Below are 16,925 nucleotides of genomic sequence, written 5' to 3'. Positions count from 1 at the left end.
CAACGGATGAGGGTTTTTATTCTAACCTCGAAACATCCCTGTCCCGTGTCCCCACGGGTGACAAATTCATCCTCCTAGGTGACTTCAACGCCAGGGTCGGCAAAGACACAGCCCTCTGGGGAGGCGTGATTGGCAGAGAAGGGGTAGGGAAAAACAATTCCGGCGGAGCCTACTCTTGACAAAATGTCTAGAACATGATCTCCTCATCACCAACACCCTGTTCCGCCAGAGGGACAAATACAAGGCATTGTGGCAACACCCTCACTCCAAACACTGGCACCTGCTCGACTATGTCATCATCCAAGCCAGAGGTCGCTAGGATATGCGCATCACCCGCGCCATGACAGGAGCTGACGATTGCTGGATGGACCACCGCCTAATCCAATCCATCATCGACATTAACATAGCCCCGAAGTAGAGGGGACAGCAGAAGCAGTGCCGCAAAAAAGTCAATGTCGGGCACTTAAAGACCCAGCTAAGAGAGCCCTATACAGCTAGCGCCTCACAGCTAACCTGGCATGCCTTGATGACCCTGAGATGTTGAATGCCACAGCGCTTAATCTGCCCTCTAGGCCTCCATAACCAGTGCCTGTGAAGAGACACTTGGTTACTCAATCAGAAAATACCAGGACTGGTTTGATGAAAATGATCAGGAGATCCAAGAACTAATAGATCGCAAGCGCAGAGCATTTCTGAGCTTCAAGCAACAACCCAACTTGGGAGCAGCAAAGCAACATTACAGACGGCTCAAGGCTGAGGTCCAACAAAAAACCCGGGACCTAAAGAACAGGTGGTGGATGGAGTAAGCACAGGAGATATAACAACTGGTCGACAGCCATGACATGCGAGGATTCTTCATCGCAGTCAAGGCCAGCTATGGTCCAAACTCCCAAGGCCCCACCCCACTGTTGGCCAAGAACTGGGAAACACTCAACAAGGACACCGAGTCTGTCAGAGCCCGCTAGAAGGAGCACTTCGAAGATCTCCTCAATCGAGACTCTACCTTTGACTCGAGTGTCCTCGACTCCATCCTGCAGCATGCAACCCGCCACCATCTCAGTGAAATCCCAATGTTGCACGAGGTAGGAAAAGCCATAAAACAGCTCAAGAATAACAAGGCTACGGGAGCGGATGGAATCCCTGCTGAGGCGCTAAAGTATGGCGGAGAGGCGCTGTTGGCGCGGATACATGACCTCATCTCTCTCATCTGGAGGGAGGAGAGCATGCCGGGAGATCTCAGAGATGCAGTGATCGTGACCATCTTTAAAAAAGGGGACAAGTCCAACTGCGGCAACGACAGGGGAATCTCCCTGCTATCAACCACTGTGAAAGTTGTCACTGGAGTCCTCCTCAACCGTCTTCTCCCTGTGGCCGAGGAGCTCCTCCTGGAGTCACAGTGTGGATTTTGTCCCCTACGGGGCACAACGGACATGATCTTTGTAGCATCAGCCCTTATACATGGCCTTTTTCGACCTTACAAAGGCCTTTGACACTGTCAACCGCGAGGATCTATGGAGCGCCCTCCTCTGTTTCGGGTGCCCCCAAAAGTTTGTCAACATCCTTCGCCTGATCCACGACAACATGCAGGCCGTGATCCTTACCAATGGATCCGTTACAGACCCAATTCACGTCCGGATCGGGGTCAAGCAGGGCTGCGTCATCGCTCCAACCCTCTTCTCAATCTTCCACATTGCCATGCTCCACCTCGCAGTAAACAAGCTCCGCGCTGGAGTGGAACTAAGCTACAGAACCAGTGGGAAGCTGTTTAACCTACGCCGCCTCCAGGCCAGGTCCAAGATCACCCCAACCTCTGTCATTGAGCTACAGTACACGGACGACGCCTGCATCTGCACACATTCTGAGGCTGAACTGTAGGATATAGTTGATGTATTTACTGAGGCATATGAAAGCATGGGCCTTACGCTAATCATCCATAGGACAAAGGTCCTCCACCAGCCCGCCCTCGCCACACAGCACTGCCCCCCAGTTATCAACGCGGCCCTCGACAACGTGAACCATTTCCCATACCTCGGGAGCCTCTTATCAACAAAAGCAGACATTGATGTGGAGATTCAACACCGCCTCCAGTGCGCCAGTGCAGCCTTCGACCACCTGAGGAAAAGAGTGTTCGAAGACCAGGCCCTCAAATCTACCACCAAGCTCATGGTCTACAGGGCTGTAGTAATACCCGCCCTCCTGTATGGCGATGTACAGAAGACACCTCAAGTCGCTGGAGATATATTACCAATGATGTCTCCTGCAAATCCCCTGGGAGGATAGGCGCACCAACATCAGTGTCCTCGTCCAGGCTAACATTCCCAGCATTGAAGCACTGTCCACACTCGATCAGCTTCGCATGCCAGACACGAAACTCCCAAAACAAGTGCTCTATGCGGAGCTCCTTCATGGCAAACAAGCCAAAGGTGGGCAGCGGAAACATTACAAGGACATCCTCAAAGCCTCCCTGATAAAGTGCGACATCACCACTGACACCTGGGAGTCCTTGGCCCAAGACCAGCCCTAAGTGGAGGAAGTGCATCCGGGAGGGCGTTGAGCACTTCGAGTCTCAGCGCTGAGAATGTGAAGAGGTCAAGCGCAGGCAGCAGAAGGAGCGTGCGGCAACTTCCCTCAACGACTGTCTGTCCCACCTGTGACAGAGTCTGTGGCTCTTGTATTGGACTGTTCAGTCACCAAAGAACTCACTTCTGGAGTGGAAGCAAGTCTTCCTCGATTCTGAGGTACTGCCTATGATGATGACATAAGCCGGAGCTAGTAAGGTACTCCATGAGGTTCAGTCCCATGTAAAACCTTTCGTAACAGAAGTACAGTCAAAAATTACTGAAGAGAATGACTAAGGCAATAACGTTTTTATTGTTTGGGAACAGTATAAAATAAACTGAAGTATTATAATCTATCTGAATATTGATTTGCTCTTGCTTATGTTTAATCTTACTTCTTAATGAATATCAATTATTAGTTTTAGTCTCAGCTAATTTAGTGTGATGTTTTTCATCAGTCAGAAATATCAGGTATAAAAATTGCTTTACTGCACTATTACCATTGCATATCTCATGCGTCAAACATTACACAAAACCTGTGTACAGTCTGATTGAGGCCGAGCAAGCAACCAGAGAGAATGATGGAGTCAGTGGCAAGGGATGAAAAGTTCTTGGTTTTGGTTTTGGTTTTCCAATGTGCAACTGGAGGAAATTCTATTCCTATTAGACATTCTATTCTATCTAATGTTTTTGAATTTAATATCCACAGGAATTAAAGCTGACTGTAATTTTCTTTTCTTGAAAATTGTCATCTGAAAGTGGACTATTCATAGAAACATCATAAATTAGCTATGATATCCCAAAACACAGAGTTATATCTTGCGTTGACACCCTACCAACTGCCTTTCCTACATAGGTTTCACTGTATCAGTCTAAGACAGCAACTATCATTGTGACAAAGAAGCCTGAGTCGACTGCTTGAGGCTTTCTATTGTACCTGCCTGACTGCATTTCCCACAACACAAGATACTTAAGCTGGAGCAAAGCCTGCATTACACTGCCAAATTTGAAGTGTGGCATATTATTTAAATCACCTTATTATGTACCACCATGATCCACAATGACTGACATTCTTACTTCCAAACCACTTTAATTTGCGAAGTATAATAAAATAAAGTCGGCACATCTGTCAGAGATGCATACAATTTTGGGTTTTGTTTTATTTATCCAGCTGCTTGTTGGGAAAATACAGAAGTAGGTGTGGACTTCTTCGTGACAGCAGTCAATACCATTGTGAGGATGGACAAGGAGAGATGTGATTTCAAGCAAGCAAATAGGAAATATATATCACTTGCACAAAGTAATGTTGAAAATTAAAAACACGAGACCGAAATGAGAATTAAAAGTCAACTAGCTGTCCCAGTGGTTCAATACGTAAGCGCTCCATGTGACCTCAGCTACCAAACAGGTATAGGAATCACACTCACAGGACAATGTAATCCTACATGTCACAGGCTTCAACCGGAAGGCTGCAAAGGGTCTTGAAGGCAACAGTGCATTCTGATTAAACCTTGAAACATCTTAGCCCAGCTGTGGAGAACTTCCTTTTTTTAGATTCACAGTATCCATTATTTGCTTTCTGACTATTTGAGCAGTTTGTATGTGCATACCCAATCAGAGTTTGAAATTGTGTTACGACAAATAACTCCCCGCCCCGCCCCCGCCCCACCATTTCATTTTCACAGCAAGATCAAGAGAGATTCTAATTGTCCTTCATTCACACGGTCACTTTTATATCATTTTGTCTGAACTACAATATCATTGCATCATCGGCATACAGTGTGGAACAGGGTTAAGTGGCCAGGATACAGGTGTGGTTAATTTAAATGGATCTATTTATTGGGCAGTCACACCCTTACTACATGTGTAATTCTGTAATTAAAAATATTCTACACCCTCTGGAACAAAACAAGAAACCAATACATCTCACTGTATTAGAGCATTTAGTGAGAAAAATTTATCCCAACAGTCAAATGCAAAACTGAAAATAGCAATACTTCGATGACATCAAGAGGTAGTAATACCCTGAGCAAAGATTGCACATTATCAACAGGTGAATCATTGCTGAAATGTATTTATCTTAGAAACACACCTTCTGTAGCTGTTTTGTAATACTAGACAATGTTCCTGCTGCTGTAGAAAGCACCCCACTTTTATTGTGTGGTGGTTCCTACAGCAACCAGATACACTTTGTTGTTTTAAAGCCATAAACAATGAGGCCGGTACCTTCCCCAGAGGTTGGGATGTTATGCATTTGTCAGTGATCGCAAAATAACAATTGGTTTGTACAAAGGTGGGCAGAAACATTTCAGTTGTTCAGTCCACTGGCAACCAAAACACAGAGGCAATCTCTGCTCTCTCACCTCCAACTTCAAGCCACTTTGCACGAATGCTTCTGTTGAGGACAGCACTACAATCAGAGCTGTGGGTTGAAGTCATCTATTTGGTGATGCACTGTGTGTCTAGCAAAGCAATCACCACCTTGTTCACATTCAGTTTGCTCCTGACTTTGGAGGCGCTGTCAGCAACAAATTGCTAAGTAGTATGAGAATTGTATTCATCACTTTCTTCCCTTCATTTAATCAACACCGAGCACCTTATCCACTAAATGTACATATTTTATGATAGAATTGTTTCCACTTATGGCCATTGTTTTTTTCTGACACTTCTTCTAAAGAACCAATTATTTTGTATTTTATTGTAGATTCATTTTTTTTTAATTACAAGGCTTGTTTTTACAGATTATATGTTGTGACTGGTGGGCTCACCAAGAGATCGCATGCATTATTCAATCAACATCTTAAACAATGGAATGTGGTGGTGGGTACCACAAATGGGCTACAATGGCTTCAGACAACTTAAGAGAAGATCTCAAAAGAATTGATTACAGAGGTAATGATTGATTTTATTAGCCCCTGGAGGATGCCAAGTTCAACCTGGACACAGTCCTTCAGGAATATACTGAGACCGAGCAAAGGGCACTTTGATCTTTCTTGTCTTTCTTCAGTGACAGGAAAGTGCCAATGCAATTTAATCCTGTGCCATGTAAAACATGTGCCAAACAGTTCTTCTTCATGGTTTAGAACTCCCAGGCAGACAAGAGAAATAATTTTCTTGGCCCATGTAGCAGAGGTGGATTTGTGGCAACAAGAGGAAAAGGCTGCAATCAGGACGGGCTCAGCCTTCACTGAGTACAGTGGAGAGCTATTCATAGCAGGCACATCTCGTTGCAAAGCAACTCACAGGAGGACATGAATTAAGTATTTGCTGCCTGAGAAACCAGATATGTGACACTGTACTTGTATGACTAGGACATTAAGGTGGTTGGCATGTTGCTAGTTGGCCTGTGTAGGTTTTTCCACTACACTGATGAGGAAAGTCAGGAAGTCAAAGACTGGGGTAAACAACTGTTCGAAGACATTACCCATATGTTCATATTTCAAGGGCTTGGTGCCTACGATGATGTGCTGCAGAGAAGCAAGCAGTTGCTCTGCACATTCAACTGTCAGAACCACTGTTCCTTGATGTGATTAGGAGGATGGTGGTCAAGCACTTGTACATTTTATGGTGAGCTGCACTGTAACCGTACTGCTTGCTTCATTCATGGTACCTGCTGTCCATCTTGTGAGGGTTCAAACTCACACTTGTCAGTTGTTGGATAACCCGACTTATCAATATTGTCTTGGGGGGGGAAGAGGGGGGAAGAGAAGGAGATAAGTGGAATCTCTGGGATCAAAGTGACTTCAAGATGACAAGTGGCGATGAAAGTTCAGAACTAATTCAATGCACTGTGGCAGATTCGCTAATCCAATACCTAAGTGAGGTGGGCTACAGTACTCCAGAGAGCTGCTGATGCTTGACCAGTTCAGCAATGAAACCTGGAGGTGAAAATCTGTCATTCGTGACTGGAATTCTTCCCATTTGACTACAGAAAACCCTGCAAATTGCTTTGAAATCCAGGCAGGAAATTACTGTTAGTTCAATGAAATGGGTATGCTTGTGGGAAGAGCACAAATTGTTGGCTTGAACCATATTACAAAATGTCAAAGCTGTAATTTTACATAGCATGTACAATGTGCATCAAGGTAAAATCCAGACGTATACAAAATATTATTGTACCATTATTTTTAAGCCAGGCATTCAAAACACTTTTTCATGTAAATAATATTCATTACAATGATAACTTTCATTTTGCATTATTTCACGGCACAGTCCTGTTAGAAAATGAAATGTCAAACCATGCAGTGTGCCTGAAAGGTCTCTTGTGAATTATTATCTTATGGTGTAGTATACAGAAGTTTTTTATGTGTTACCCAGTTTAGTAAGTATCTAGCTGGACTCTCTGGAGACTCTTCATTTTAAAAGGAGTGGCAAGCTATAAGTTTGGAAACCTTTTTGGAAAAAGTTAATTGAATCCCCAAGATTATATATATATATAAAAAATAAACCACACTTTTCAAATGATCATGGTCCAGTAGTTATAAACCAGTAGGGCATGCCTGCTTCTGGGCTATCTGGTGATCAGTATAATAGTGCTCTCATTATATTTGTCCTTGCACAACAGTCAAGGATAAATAATTGGGCTGTAAAGCTTAAAACCTGGACACTGGACTCACGGTTTAAGTAACATTTTTGGTAAGTCAAATGTAACAGGAGAGTTTTTGTCCTTCAAGACATGTATATTCTATATAGGTCATTTCACATTTGAAACAGTTCCAAAAGGGGACTCCAAGCTCTATATTAAAAATGTTTCTGTTATGCAGGGATACTTCACCTGACTCAAAAAATAACTTTCTTTGATTCAATGGGATGTTATTTGCATTCCTCCTGGGTAAAAGAAAATGAAGGCAGAAGAAAATATGATTTTGAATTCCTGTCAAAAACAAGTTGGCTATTATGTCAGCCAACAGTCACTACCAATTTGTCAACCAAAATTTTAAAATGGTTAAAATGGTTAACATTATTTGTCATTTTTCTAAATAAATTCCATAGAGTAAATATACCAATTAAAAAATCCATTGTAACATGAGATTTCAGATGGGCATCATTGTCACAACAACAACTTGTATTTAAAAGGTACCTTTAACATAGAAATTTTTTGCAACGCACGTCACAGAGGTGCAAGGAAAATGGATACCAAACTAAAGGAGAGTTTAGGAGGGTGACTTTAAGCTTGGTCGAATTAAGGAAGGTCTTAAAGGAGGAGAGGGAAGTATAAAGGTGGAGAGGTTTAAGGAAATCTGAATGAGAGATTCAAACAGGAAGTTGCAGGGAAGATGGGCAAAGATGTGGGATACAACAGCTCGTTTGAGGATATAGGAGAGGAAAGGGGGCTGTAAATGGAGTGTTAACATGGACAGACAGGGCAAGGTTTTATTTTGAAGGGGGTAAAACATAATTGATTCAATTAGCTATCAGAGCAACAAAGTTGGCAAGAATTGTCATTAAAGAAAAGGTCAGCCTAATAGTTCAGGACCGTTCGATGACTTCAGTGTTCTATACACTCTACCTGAGGGTGAAAGGAACTCGCGCTGAATTATCACCAGAACTTGCTGGGAGGTATTGTACAAATTCTGGACTCCATTTATTTTATTCTAAACATTCAACTCAATTCATATATAGTGTAAGCTTGGTTATTGTATTATATTAATATATTGGCAAACTTTGCTTTTGTATTTACATTTTTTATAAGTCTTAGTGGAGTCTTATTTTTCTGTCTTCTGATGTTCTGAGTGAGTGTAGTGGGTAACTCATGTATTCTCCATCAAACAATTCACTAGGTAGAATTGAGTTGTGTCAACTCCTACATGGCAATGAATAAAGACTCAAAAGTTTTGGTTCAAAAAACTCTGAGTTTGCTTATGGAAAATTCAGTCTAGTCCTGAATGTGAACATAGTCACCAATGTAACATGGACCTTTGGCAAATTAACTGGTGTCACAGATGTGTAGCCTCCAAGCGACAGCACGGTTCCTTTGAGCAGCCACTACATTTTTTTTTCCCTTGAGTATGAACAGCAACGTTAGGTGCAAGACTCCATCAAATGCATTGCAAAATGATGATTGGAGTAAAATGCACATCACAAACATGAAGACATGAAACATGGCAATGTCACCACGCCGGTAGAAGTTCCACCAGCAAGCCCCAGGGCAAATTACTCCCCAATGTTATAAAAACAGAAACTGCTGGAAATCTCAGCAGTTCAAGCAGCATCTGTGTAGAGAAACAGAGTTAACATTTCAGGTCTGTGACCCTTCGTCAGAACTGGAAACGTTCGAGCTGCAACATATTCTTAAGGAAGTGCAGGGGCAGTAAAAAGGGGGAGGGCAGGAAAGAACAAAAGGGAAGGTCTGTGATTGGGTGGAAGGCAGAAGAGGTTAAGAGACAAAAGGAATGATGGGCAACAATGAGATGGTAATGGAACAAGTTAAGAAAGAAAAGATGAGTCGGGATGGGGTGTGAATGGCAGAATCATCACCAGGTGCCATGGGAAAGAGAAAAAAAAGGGGGTTGTAAAAAATAAAGCAAAAAAATGGGCAGAGGTTATGGTCTGAAATTGTTGAACTCAATGTTGAGTCCAGATGGCTGTAAAGTGCCTAAACGAAAAATGAGGTGCTGTTCCTCAAGCTTGATTGAGTTTCATTGGAACAATGTAGGAGGCCAAGGACAGAGAGATCAGAGTGGGAGTGGGGCGGAGAATTAAAGTGACAGGCGACTGGAAGCTTGGGGTCAGGCTTACGGACTGAATGGAGATGTTCTGCAAAGCGGTCACCCAATCTGTGTTTGGTCTCCCCAATGTAGAGGAAACCTCATCGGGAGGTCAGCATCGCGAGAGCGGAGCAGCGCGAGAGGACAAAGGCCGGCGGCAACAAATTGGAGCGGCAGCAGATCGGGAGGCCAGCTGCAGCAGGGGCAGAAAGTAAACAAAAAAGTAAAAAGAAATCGAAGTGTGACGTCACAACCAAGCGGGTAAGTGATTGGTTGGTGGATTGGTGAGTATTTTATCTTTTTCTTTTTCTTTTCTTATCAGTAGGTAACCTTTGGCATTGTTGCCAAATTAAGTTAATTTAAGGGTTGTCATTGCAGGAGAGCCCAGACCCATGTCATGCTCCTCCTGTGCTATGTGGGAAATCAGGAACGTTTCCAGTGTCCCTGACTACTATGTGTGCAGGAAGTGTGTCAGCTGAAACTCCTGACAGACCGCATTGCGGCATTGGAGCTGTACATAGATTCACTCTGGAACATCCGCGATACTGAGGATGTCGTGAATAGCACATTTAGTGAGTTGATCACAGTGCAGGTAACAGTTACACAGGCAGATAGGGAATGGGTGACCAGCAGGAAGAGCGGTGGAAGGAAGGTAGTGCAGGGATCCCCTGCGGTCATCTCCCTCCAAAACAGATATACCACCTTGGGTACTGTTGGGGGAGATGGCTCATCAGGGGAAGGCATCAGCAACCAAGTTCATGGCACCATGGGTGGCTCTGCTGCACAGGAGGGCAGGAATAAGAGTGGGAGAGCTATAGTGATAAGGGATTCTATTGTAAGGGGAATAGATAGGCATTTCTGCAGATGCAAATGAGACTCCAGGATGGTATGTTGCCTCCCTGGTGCAAGGGTCAAGGATGTTGGTGCGACTGCAGGGCATTCTGGAGGGGGAGAGTGAACAGTCCATTGTCGTGGTGCATATAGGTACCAACGACATAGGTAAAAAACGGGATGAGGTCCTACAATTTAGGGAGCTTGGAGTTAAATTAAAAAGTAGGACCTCAAAGGTAGTAATCTCAGGATTGCTACCAGTGCCACATGCTAGTGAGAGTAGAAATAGCAGGATAGTTAAGATGAATACATGGCTTGAGGAATGGTGCAAGAGGGAGGGATTCAAATTCCTGGGACATTGGAACCGGTTCTGGGGGAGGTGGGACCAGTACAAACTGGATGGTCTGCACCTGGACAGGTCTGGAACTGATGTCCTAGTGCTGTTGGGGAGGGTTTAAACTAATATGGCAGGGGGATGGAAATCTATGCAGGGAGCCAGAGGGAAGTAAAATGGGGGCAGAAGCAAATGGTAGAAAGGAAACAAGGAAAAGCGGAGGGAAGAGAAATCAAAGGCAAAAATCAAAAAGGGCCACATTACAACATAGTTCTAAAAGGACAAAGAGTGTTAAAAAAAAACAAGCCTGAAGGCTCTGTGTCTCAATGCGAGGAGCATTCGTCATAAGGTGGATGAATTAACTGCGCAGATAGCTGTTAATGGATATGATGTAATTGGGAGTACGGAGACATGGCTCCAGGGTGACCAAGGCTGGGAACTCAACATCCAGGAGTATTCAATATTCAGGAAGGATATACAGAAAGGAAAAGGAGGTGGGGTAGCGTTGTTGGTTAAAGAGGAGATTAACGCAATAGTAAGGAAGGACATTAGCTTGGATGATGTGAAATCTGTATGTGTAGAGCTGCGGAACACCAAAGGGCAGAAAACGCTAGTGGAGTTGTGTACAGACCACCAAACAGTAGTAGTGAGTTTGGGGATGGCATCCATCAGGAAATTAGGGATGCGTGCAATAAAGGTACAGCAGTTATCATGGGTGACTTTAATCTACATATAGATTGGGCTAACCAAACTGGTAGCAATACGGTGGAGGAGGATTTCCTGGAGTGCATAAGGTATGGTTTTCTAGACCAATATGTCAAGGAACCAACTCATGGCAGATGCAGTATAATGTGGATAAATGTTAGGTTATCCACTTTGATGGCAAAAACACGAAGGCAGAATGTTATCCGAATGGCGTCAGATTAGGAAAAGGGGAGGTGCATGGTTCATCAGTCATTGAAAGTTGGCATGCAGGTACAGCAGGCAATGAAGAAGGCAAATGGCATGTTGGCCTTCATAGTTAGGGGATTTGAGTATAGGAGCAGGGAGGTCATACTGCAATTGTACAGGGCCTTGGTGAGGCATCACCTGGAATATTGTGTTCAGTTTTGGTTTCCTAATCTGAGGAAGGACGTTCTTGCTATTGAGGGAGTGCAGCGAAGGTTCACCAGACTGATTCCAGGGATGACTGGACTGACATATGAGGAGAGACTGGATCAACTGGGCCTTTATACATTGGAGTTTAGAAGGATGAGAGGGGATCTCATAGAAATGTATAAGATTCTGACGGGATGGGACAGATTAGATGCGGGAAGAATGTTCCCGATGTTGGGGAAGTCCAGAACCAGGGGACACAGTCTTAGGATAAGGGGTAGGCCATTTAGAACTGAGATGAGGAGATACTTCTTCACTCGGAGAGTTGTTAACCTGTGGCATTCCCTGCTGCAGAGAGTTGTTGATGCCAGTTCATTGGATGTTTTCAAGAGGGAGTTAGATATGGCCCTTATGGCTAAAGGGATCAAGGGGTATGGAGAGAAAGCGGGAAAGGGGTACTGAGGTGAAGGATCAGCTATGATCTTATTGAATGGTGGTGCAGGCTCGAAGGGCCGAATGGCCTATTCCTGCAACTATTTTCTATGTTTCTATGTTTCTAGCGAGCTGGCCATCCTAGACTGGGTGTTGTGAAATGAGAGAGGATTAATTAGCAATCTTGTTGTGCGAGGTCCCTTGGGGAAGAGTGATCATAATATGGTAGAATTACTCATTACGATGGAGAGTGACACAGTTAATTCAGAGACTAGAGTCCTGAACTTAAAGAAAGGTAACTTTGATGGTATGAGACATGAATTGGCTTGGATAGACTGGCGAATGATACTTAAAGGGTTGACGGGATAGGCAATGGCAGACATTTAAAGATCATATGGATGAACTTCAACAATTGTACATCCCTGTCTGGCATAAAAATAAAACGGGGAAGGCGGCTCAACCGTGGCTAACAAGGGAAATTAGAAATAGTGTTAAATCCAAGGAAGAAGCATATAAATTGGCCAGGAAAAGCAGCAAACCTGAGGACTGGGAGAAATTTAGAATTCAGCAGAGGAGGACAAAGGGTTTAATTAGGAAGGGGAAAATAGAGTATGAGAGTAAGCTTGCAGGGAACATAAAAACTGACTGCAAAAGCTTCTATAGATATGTGAAGAGAAAAAGTTTAGTGAAGACAAATGTAGGTCCTTGCAGTCGGATTCAGGTGAATTTATAATGAGGAACCAAGAAATGGCAGACCAACTGAACAAATACTTTGGTTCTGTCTTCATTAAGGAAGACACAAATAACCTTCCGGAAATACTAGGGGACCGAGAGTCCAGCAAGAAGGAGGAACTGAAGGAAATCCTTATGAGTCAGGAAATTGTGTTGGGGAAATTGATGGGATTGAAGGCCGATAAATCCCCAGGGCCTGATAGTCTGCATCCCAGAGTACTTAAGGAAGTGGCCCTAGAAATAGTGGATGCATTGATGGTCATTTTCCAACATTCTGTCGACTCTGGATCAGTTTCTATGGATTGAAGGGTAGCTAATGTGACCCCACTTTTTAAAAAAGGAGGGGGAGAGAAAACAGGGAATTATAGACCGGTTAGCCTGATGTCGGTAGTGGGGAAAATGTTGGAATCAATTATGAAAGATGTAATAGCAGCGCATTTGGAAAGCAGTGACAGGATTGGTCCAAGTCAGCATGGATTTATGAAAGGGAAATCATGCTTGTCAAATCTTCTAGAATTTTTTGAGGATGTAACTAGTAGAGTGGACAAGGGAGAAGCAGTGGATGTGGTGTATTTGGACTTTCAAAAGGCTTTTGACAAGGTCCCACAAAAGAGATTAGTGTGCAAAATTAAAGCACATGGTATTGGAGGTAATGTATTGACGTGGATAGAAAACTGGTTGGCAGACAGGAAGCAAAGAGTAGGAATAAACGGGTCCTTTTCAGAATTGCAGGCAGTGATTAGTGGGGTATTGCAAGGTTCAGTGCTGGGACCCCAGCTATTTACAATGTACATTAATGATTTAGACGAAGAAATTGAATGTAATATCTCCAAGTTTGCAGATGACACTAAGCTAGGTGGCAGTGTGAGCTGTGAGGAGGATGCTAAGAGGCAGCAGGGTGACTTGGACAGGTTAGGTGAGTGGGCAAATGCATGGCAGATGCAGTATAGTATAGATAAATGTAAGATTATCCACTTTGGTGGCAAAAATAGGAAAGCGAATATTATCTGAATGGTGACAGATTAGGAAAAGGGGAGGTGCAACAAGACCTGGGTGTCATGGTATATCAATCATTGAAAGTTGGCATGCAGGTACAGCAGGCGGTCAAGAAGGCAAATGGCATGTTGGCCTTTATAGCGAGAGGATGAGAGTACAGGAGCAGGGAGGTCTTACTGCAGTTGTACAGGGCCTTGGTGAGGCCACACCTTGAATACTGTGTACAGTTTTGGTCTCCTAATCTGAGGAAGGACATTCTTGCTATTGAGGGAGTGCAGCAAAGGTTCACCAGACTGATTCCCGGGATGGCAGGACTGACATATGAAGAAAGACAGGATCGACTAGGCTTTTATTCACTGGAATTTAGAAGAATGAGAGGGGATCTCATAAAAACATGTAAAATTCTGACGGGATTGGACAGGTTAGATGTTGAGGAAGTCCAGAACCAGGGGTCATAGTCTAATGATAAGGGGTAAGCCATTTAGGACCGAGATGAAGAGAAACTTTTTCACTCAGAGAATTGTGAACCTGTGGAATTCTCTACCACAGAAAGTTGTTGAGGCCAATTTGTTAGATATATTCAAAAGGGAGTTAGATGTGGCCCTTACGGCTAAAGGGATCAACGGGTATGGAGAGAAAGCAGGAATGGGGTACTAAAGTTGCATGATCAGCCATGATCATATTGAATGGTGGTGTAGGCTCGAAGGGCCGAATGGCCTAAGCCTGCACCTATTTTCTATGTTTCTATGAGCAGCAAATACGGTATACTAAGTTGAAAGAAGTACAATTAAATCATTGTTTCACCTGCTTTTGGCCACCTGTCAATTTAATTCTCCGCTCCACTCCCACTCTGATCTCTCCATCCTAGGCCTCCTACACTGTTCCAATGAAGCTCAATGCAAGCTCGAGGAACAGCACCTCATCTTTCGTTTAGGCACTTTTCAGCCTTCTGGACTCAATATTGAGTTCACCAATTTCAGACCATAACCTCTGCCCATATTTTCCCTTATTTTTAACAACCTCCCCTTTTTTCTCCTTCCCAGCATTTGGTGATGATTCTGCCATTCACAACCCATTTCGACTCATCTTTTGTTTCTTAACTTGTTCCATTACCATTTCACTTTTGCCAGTCATTCCTTTTATCTCTTAACCTCTTCGACCTTCCACCTAATCACAGACCTTCCCTTTTGTTCTTTCCTGCCCTCCCCCTTTTACTGCCTCTGCACTTCCTTAAGAATCTGTTACCTCTCGGACTTTTTCCAGTTCCGACGAAGGGTCACAGATCTGAAACGTTAACTCTGTTTCTCTCCACAAATGCTGCCTGACCTGCTGAGATTTCCAGCATGTTCTGTTTTTATTTCAGAGTCCAGCATCCGCAGTTTTTTGCCTCCCCAATGTTGTTTGTGTGTGACTCTAGTGCACAGAGAATTCTCCGAAATCCAGTGTCGGAGTAACGCAGATTATACTGGAGTACGTCACCTGACAGCATCACAACAGACAGAGCCGAAGACCGCGCTTTAAACCACATTGAACAAATACTGACCACATCCCATACATAGAGCACAGGTTAGCGACATAAGGGAAAAGTCACCAGAGGCAACGCAACACGCCTCAAATGCCGGTCGATCCCCTATTTATATCCAATTATTCCCAAATAGCGACTATTCTGGATTACGATGATCCGAATTTCTACTGTTTGGTAAGAATCAATGTTAACGGGAGACTCGTCTGACTTCTTGAAATCTCCGTGCCGTTAAATGTGAAGTGATTTGGTTGAAGTGAACTGCTTCAGAAAGGGATTAAAGTGACTCATGTGCATCTACACACACAGTAAGCGTCAGCACAAACACCTGATATTTCAGAGCTTTTATTGCCAGTGCTTTTGGAATTTAATCTCAAATTTAAATCGCTCTAGTCATAACTTCACAGCGTGGCAAATTCCCACACATAAACCAAAGGCACTGATGGATAGCACATGACAGGATAAGGGATAACGTGCCCAAACCACTCGCGACTTGACTTCATGATGCTGTCATCGTATTCAAGCTGTTCTTTTCGTTATTGCTGAGCAAGCCGCAAATAAATAGTCAGACCCGAGCAAAGTGAATGGAGCGCTGCGACGTGCAAATGCAAAGATTTGAGTGAAATTATCCGCCAGTTTTCTGAGGTTGTTTGGAACTTCCCAAAAATGGAATTCCCGCTCACAGTTAATACCACAAAAGACGCCTTCGACAATCTTAGCACATATAGTGGCAGTAAATAACACACTGAGGTAGGGGGATTATTGCCACGTAGCCAGGCCATAACCCAGTGAAAGCGGGACTCTGCCCAGCACAGTGACTGGACATCACCGAGAAGCCCTTTCTCCCGATCGCCCCCGGATCCCCTTCACCCAGCCAGCCGGCGGGCGCTCCCCGGCTCCAACTCGCAGGATGGCGGGGGCCTGCAAATCCCATCAATCACACTTGCACTTGGTGAATTCAACAGGGAATGGATGGAAAGGCGAACCGAATACACCGACTCCATCAATAATGTGTGCCGAGCGGTTACTCACGGTGCGCTCACTGGACCTGGCCGTTGAAGTGCTCATGGTTTCTTTTCGACTTCAATTGTTTTTTTTGTGACTTTTTTGCCCCTCTCGTGATCGGTCAATAGATCTGGGAGTGAATTACGTTAAACGTATCTGACCTTCGAGGCGATGGGTGGAGAACCGGCCGCTGAACAAGTGTCCTTGTGATTGATGTAATGGGATCCAGTGTCAATAGGGGGCGATTCTCGGGAGGAGAGAGGAGCGGGTTACATAATAATAACTACACATTTTTGATAGATAAAAAACGTCTGGTTCACAAAATGTTTCTTGAAATAAGTCTAAATCAAATATTACAGGATTATTAATTCCGGTGTATTGATCAGACTGCTGGTCGATACTGTAAATAATATGATTTAATTTGAAAAGTTTGCTTTTTGTGTATGATGTGGGTGTCATTAGTTGTGTCTCTCTAAAAAGATGGTACTTTTTGTTAGGTTTATTTTATTTGGGCTGATGACACCCCCTCCCCCGCCTCCAAGTGTCCTTAAGGGTTGAATTAAAAGAATTCGGAACATCTGCCCCCACCAAAAAGTTCTGAAGGTTGGAATATATTTCTCAGTATTTGTTCAGCTCTCACGCTATCCATCAAGGGTGTGACTCGAACTGCCGCTCGTGTCCACCAAACCAATACGTCGGATCAACAGCTTGCT

General features: G+C 43.9%; 1 protein-coding gene across 1 annotated transcript in view; it reads right to left on the bottom strand.

Moving 5' to 3' along the window:
• Window positions 1-16,424, bottom strand: part of LOC139281547 (ninjurin-2-like) — a 240,650-nt gene extending 224,226 nt beyond the window's left edge. The window contains exon 1 of the mRNA XM_070901712.1: window positions 16,240-16,424. Within this exon, the coding sequence (XP_070757813.1) occupies window positions 16,240-16,275 (36 nt within the window). The 5' untranslated portion in view covers window positions 16,276-16,424. The remainder of the gene's footprint in view (window positions 1-16,239) is intronic.
• Between the last annotated feature and the right edge of the window lie 501 nt (window positions 16,425-16,925).

The sequence above is a fragment of the Pristiophorus japonicus genome, chromosome 15, assembly GCF_044704955.1.
Source record: "Pristiophorus japonicus isolate sPriJap1 chromosome 15, sPriJap1.hap1, whole genome shotgun sequence".
In the NCBI taxonomy this organism is placed as follows: Eukaryota; Metazoa; Chordata; class Chondrichthyes; family Pristiophoridae; genus Pristiophorus; species Pristiophorus japonicus.
Note: the sequence above shows the minus strand (reverse complement) of the source record. Positions and strands in the feature narration are given on the sequence as shown.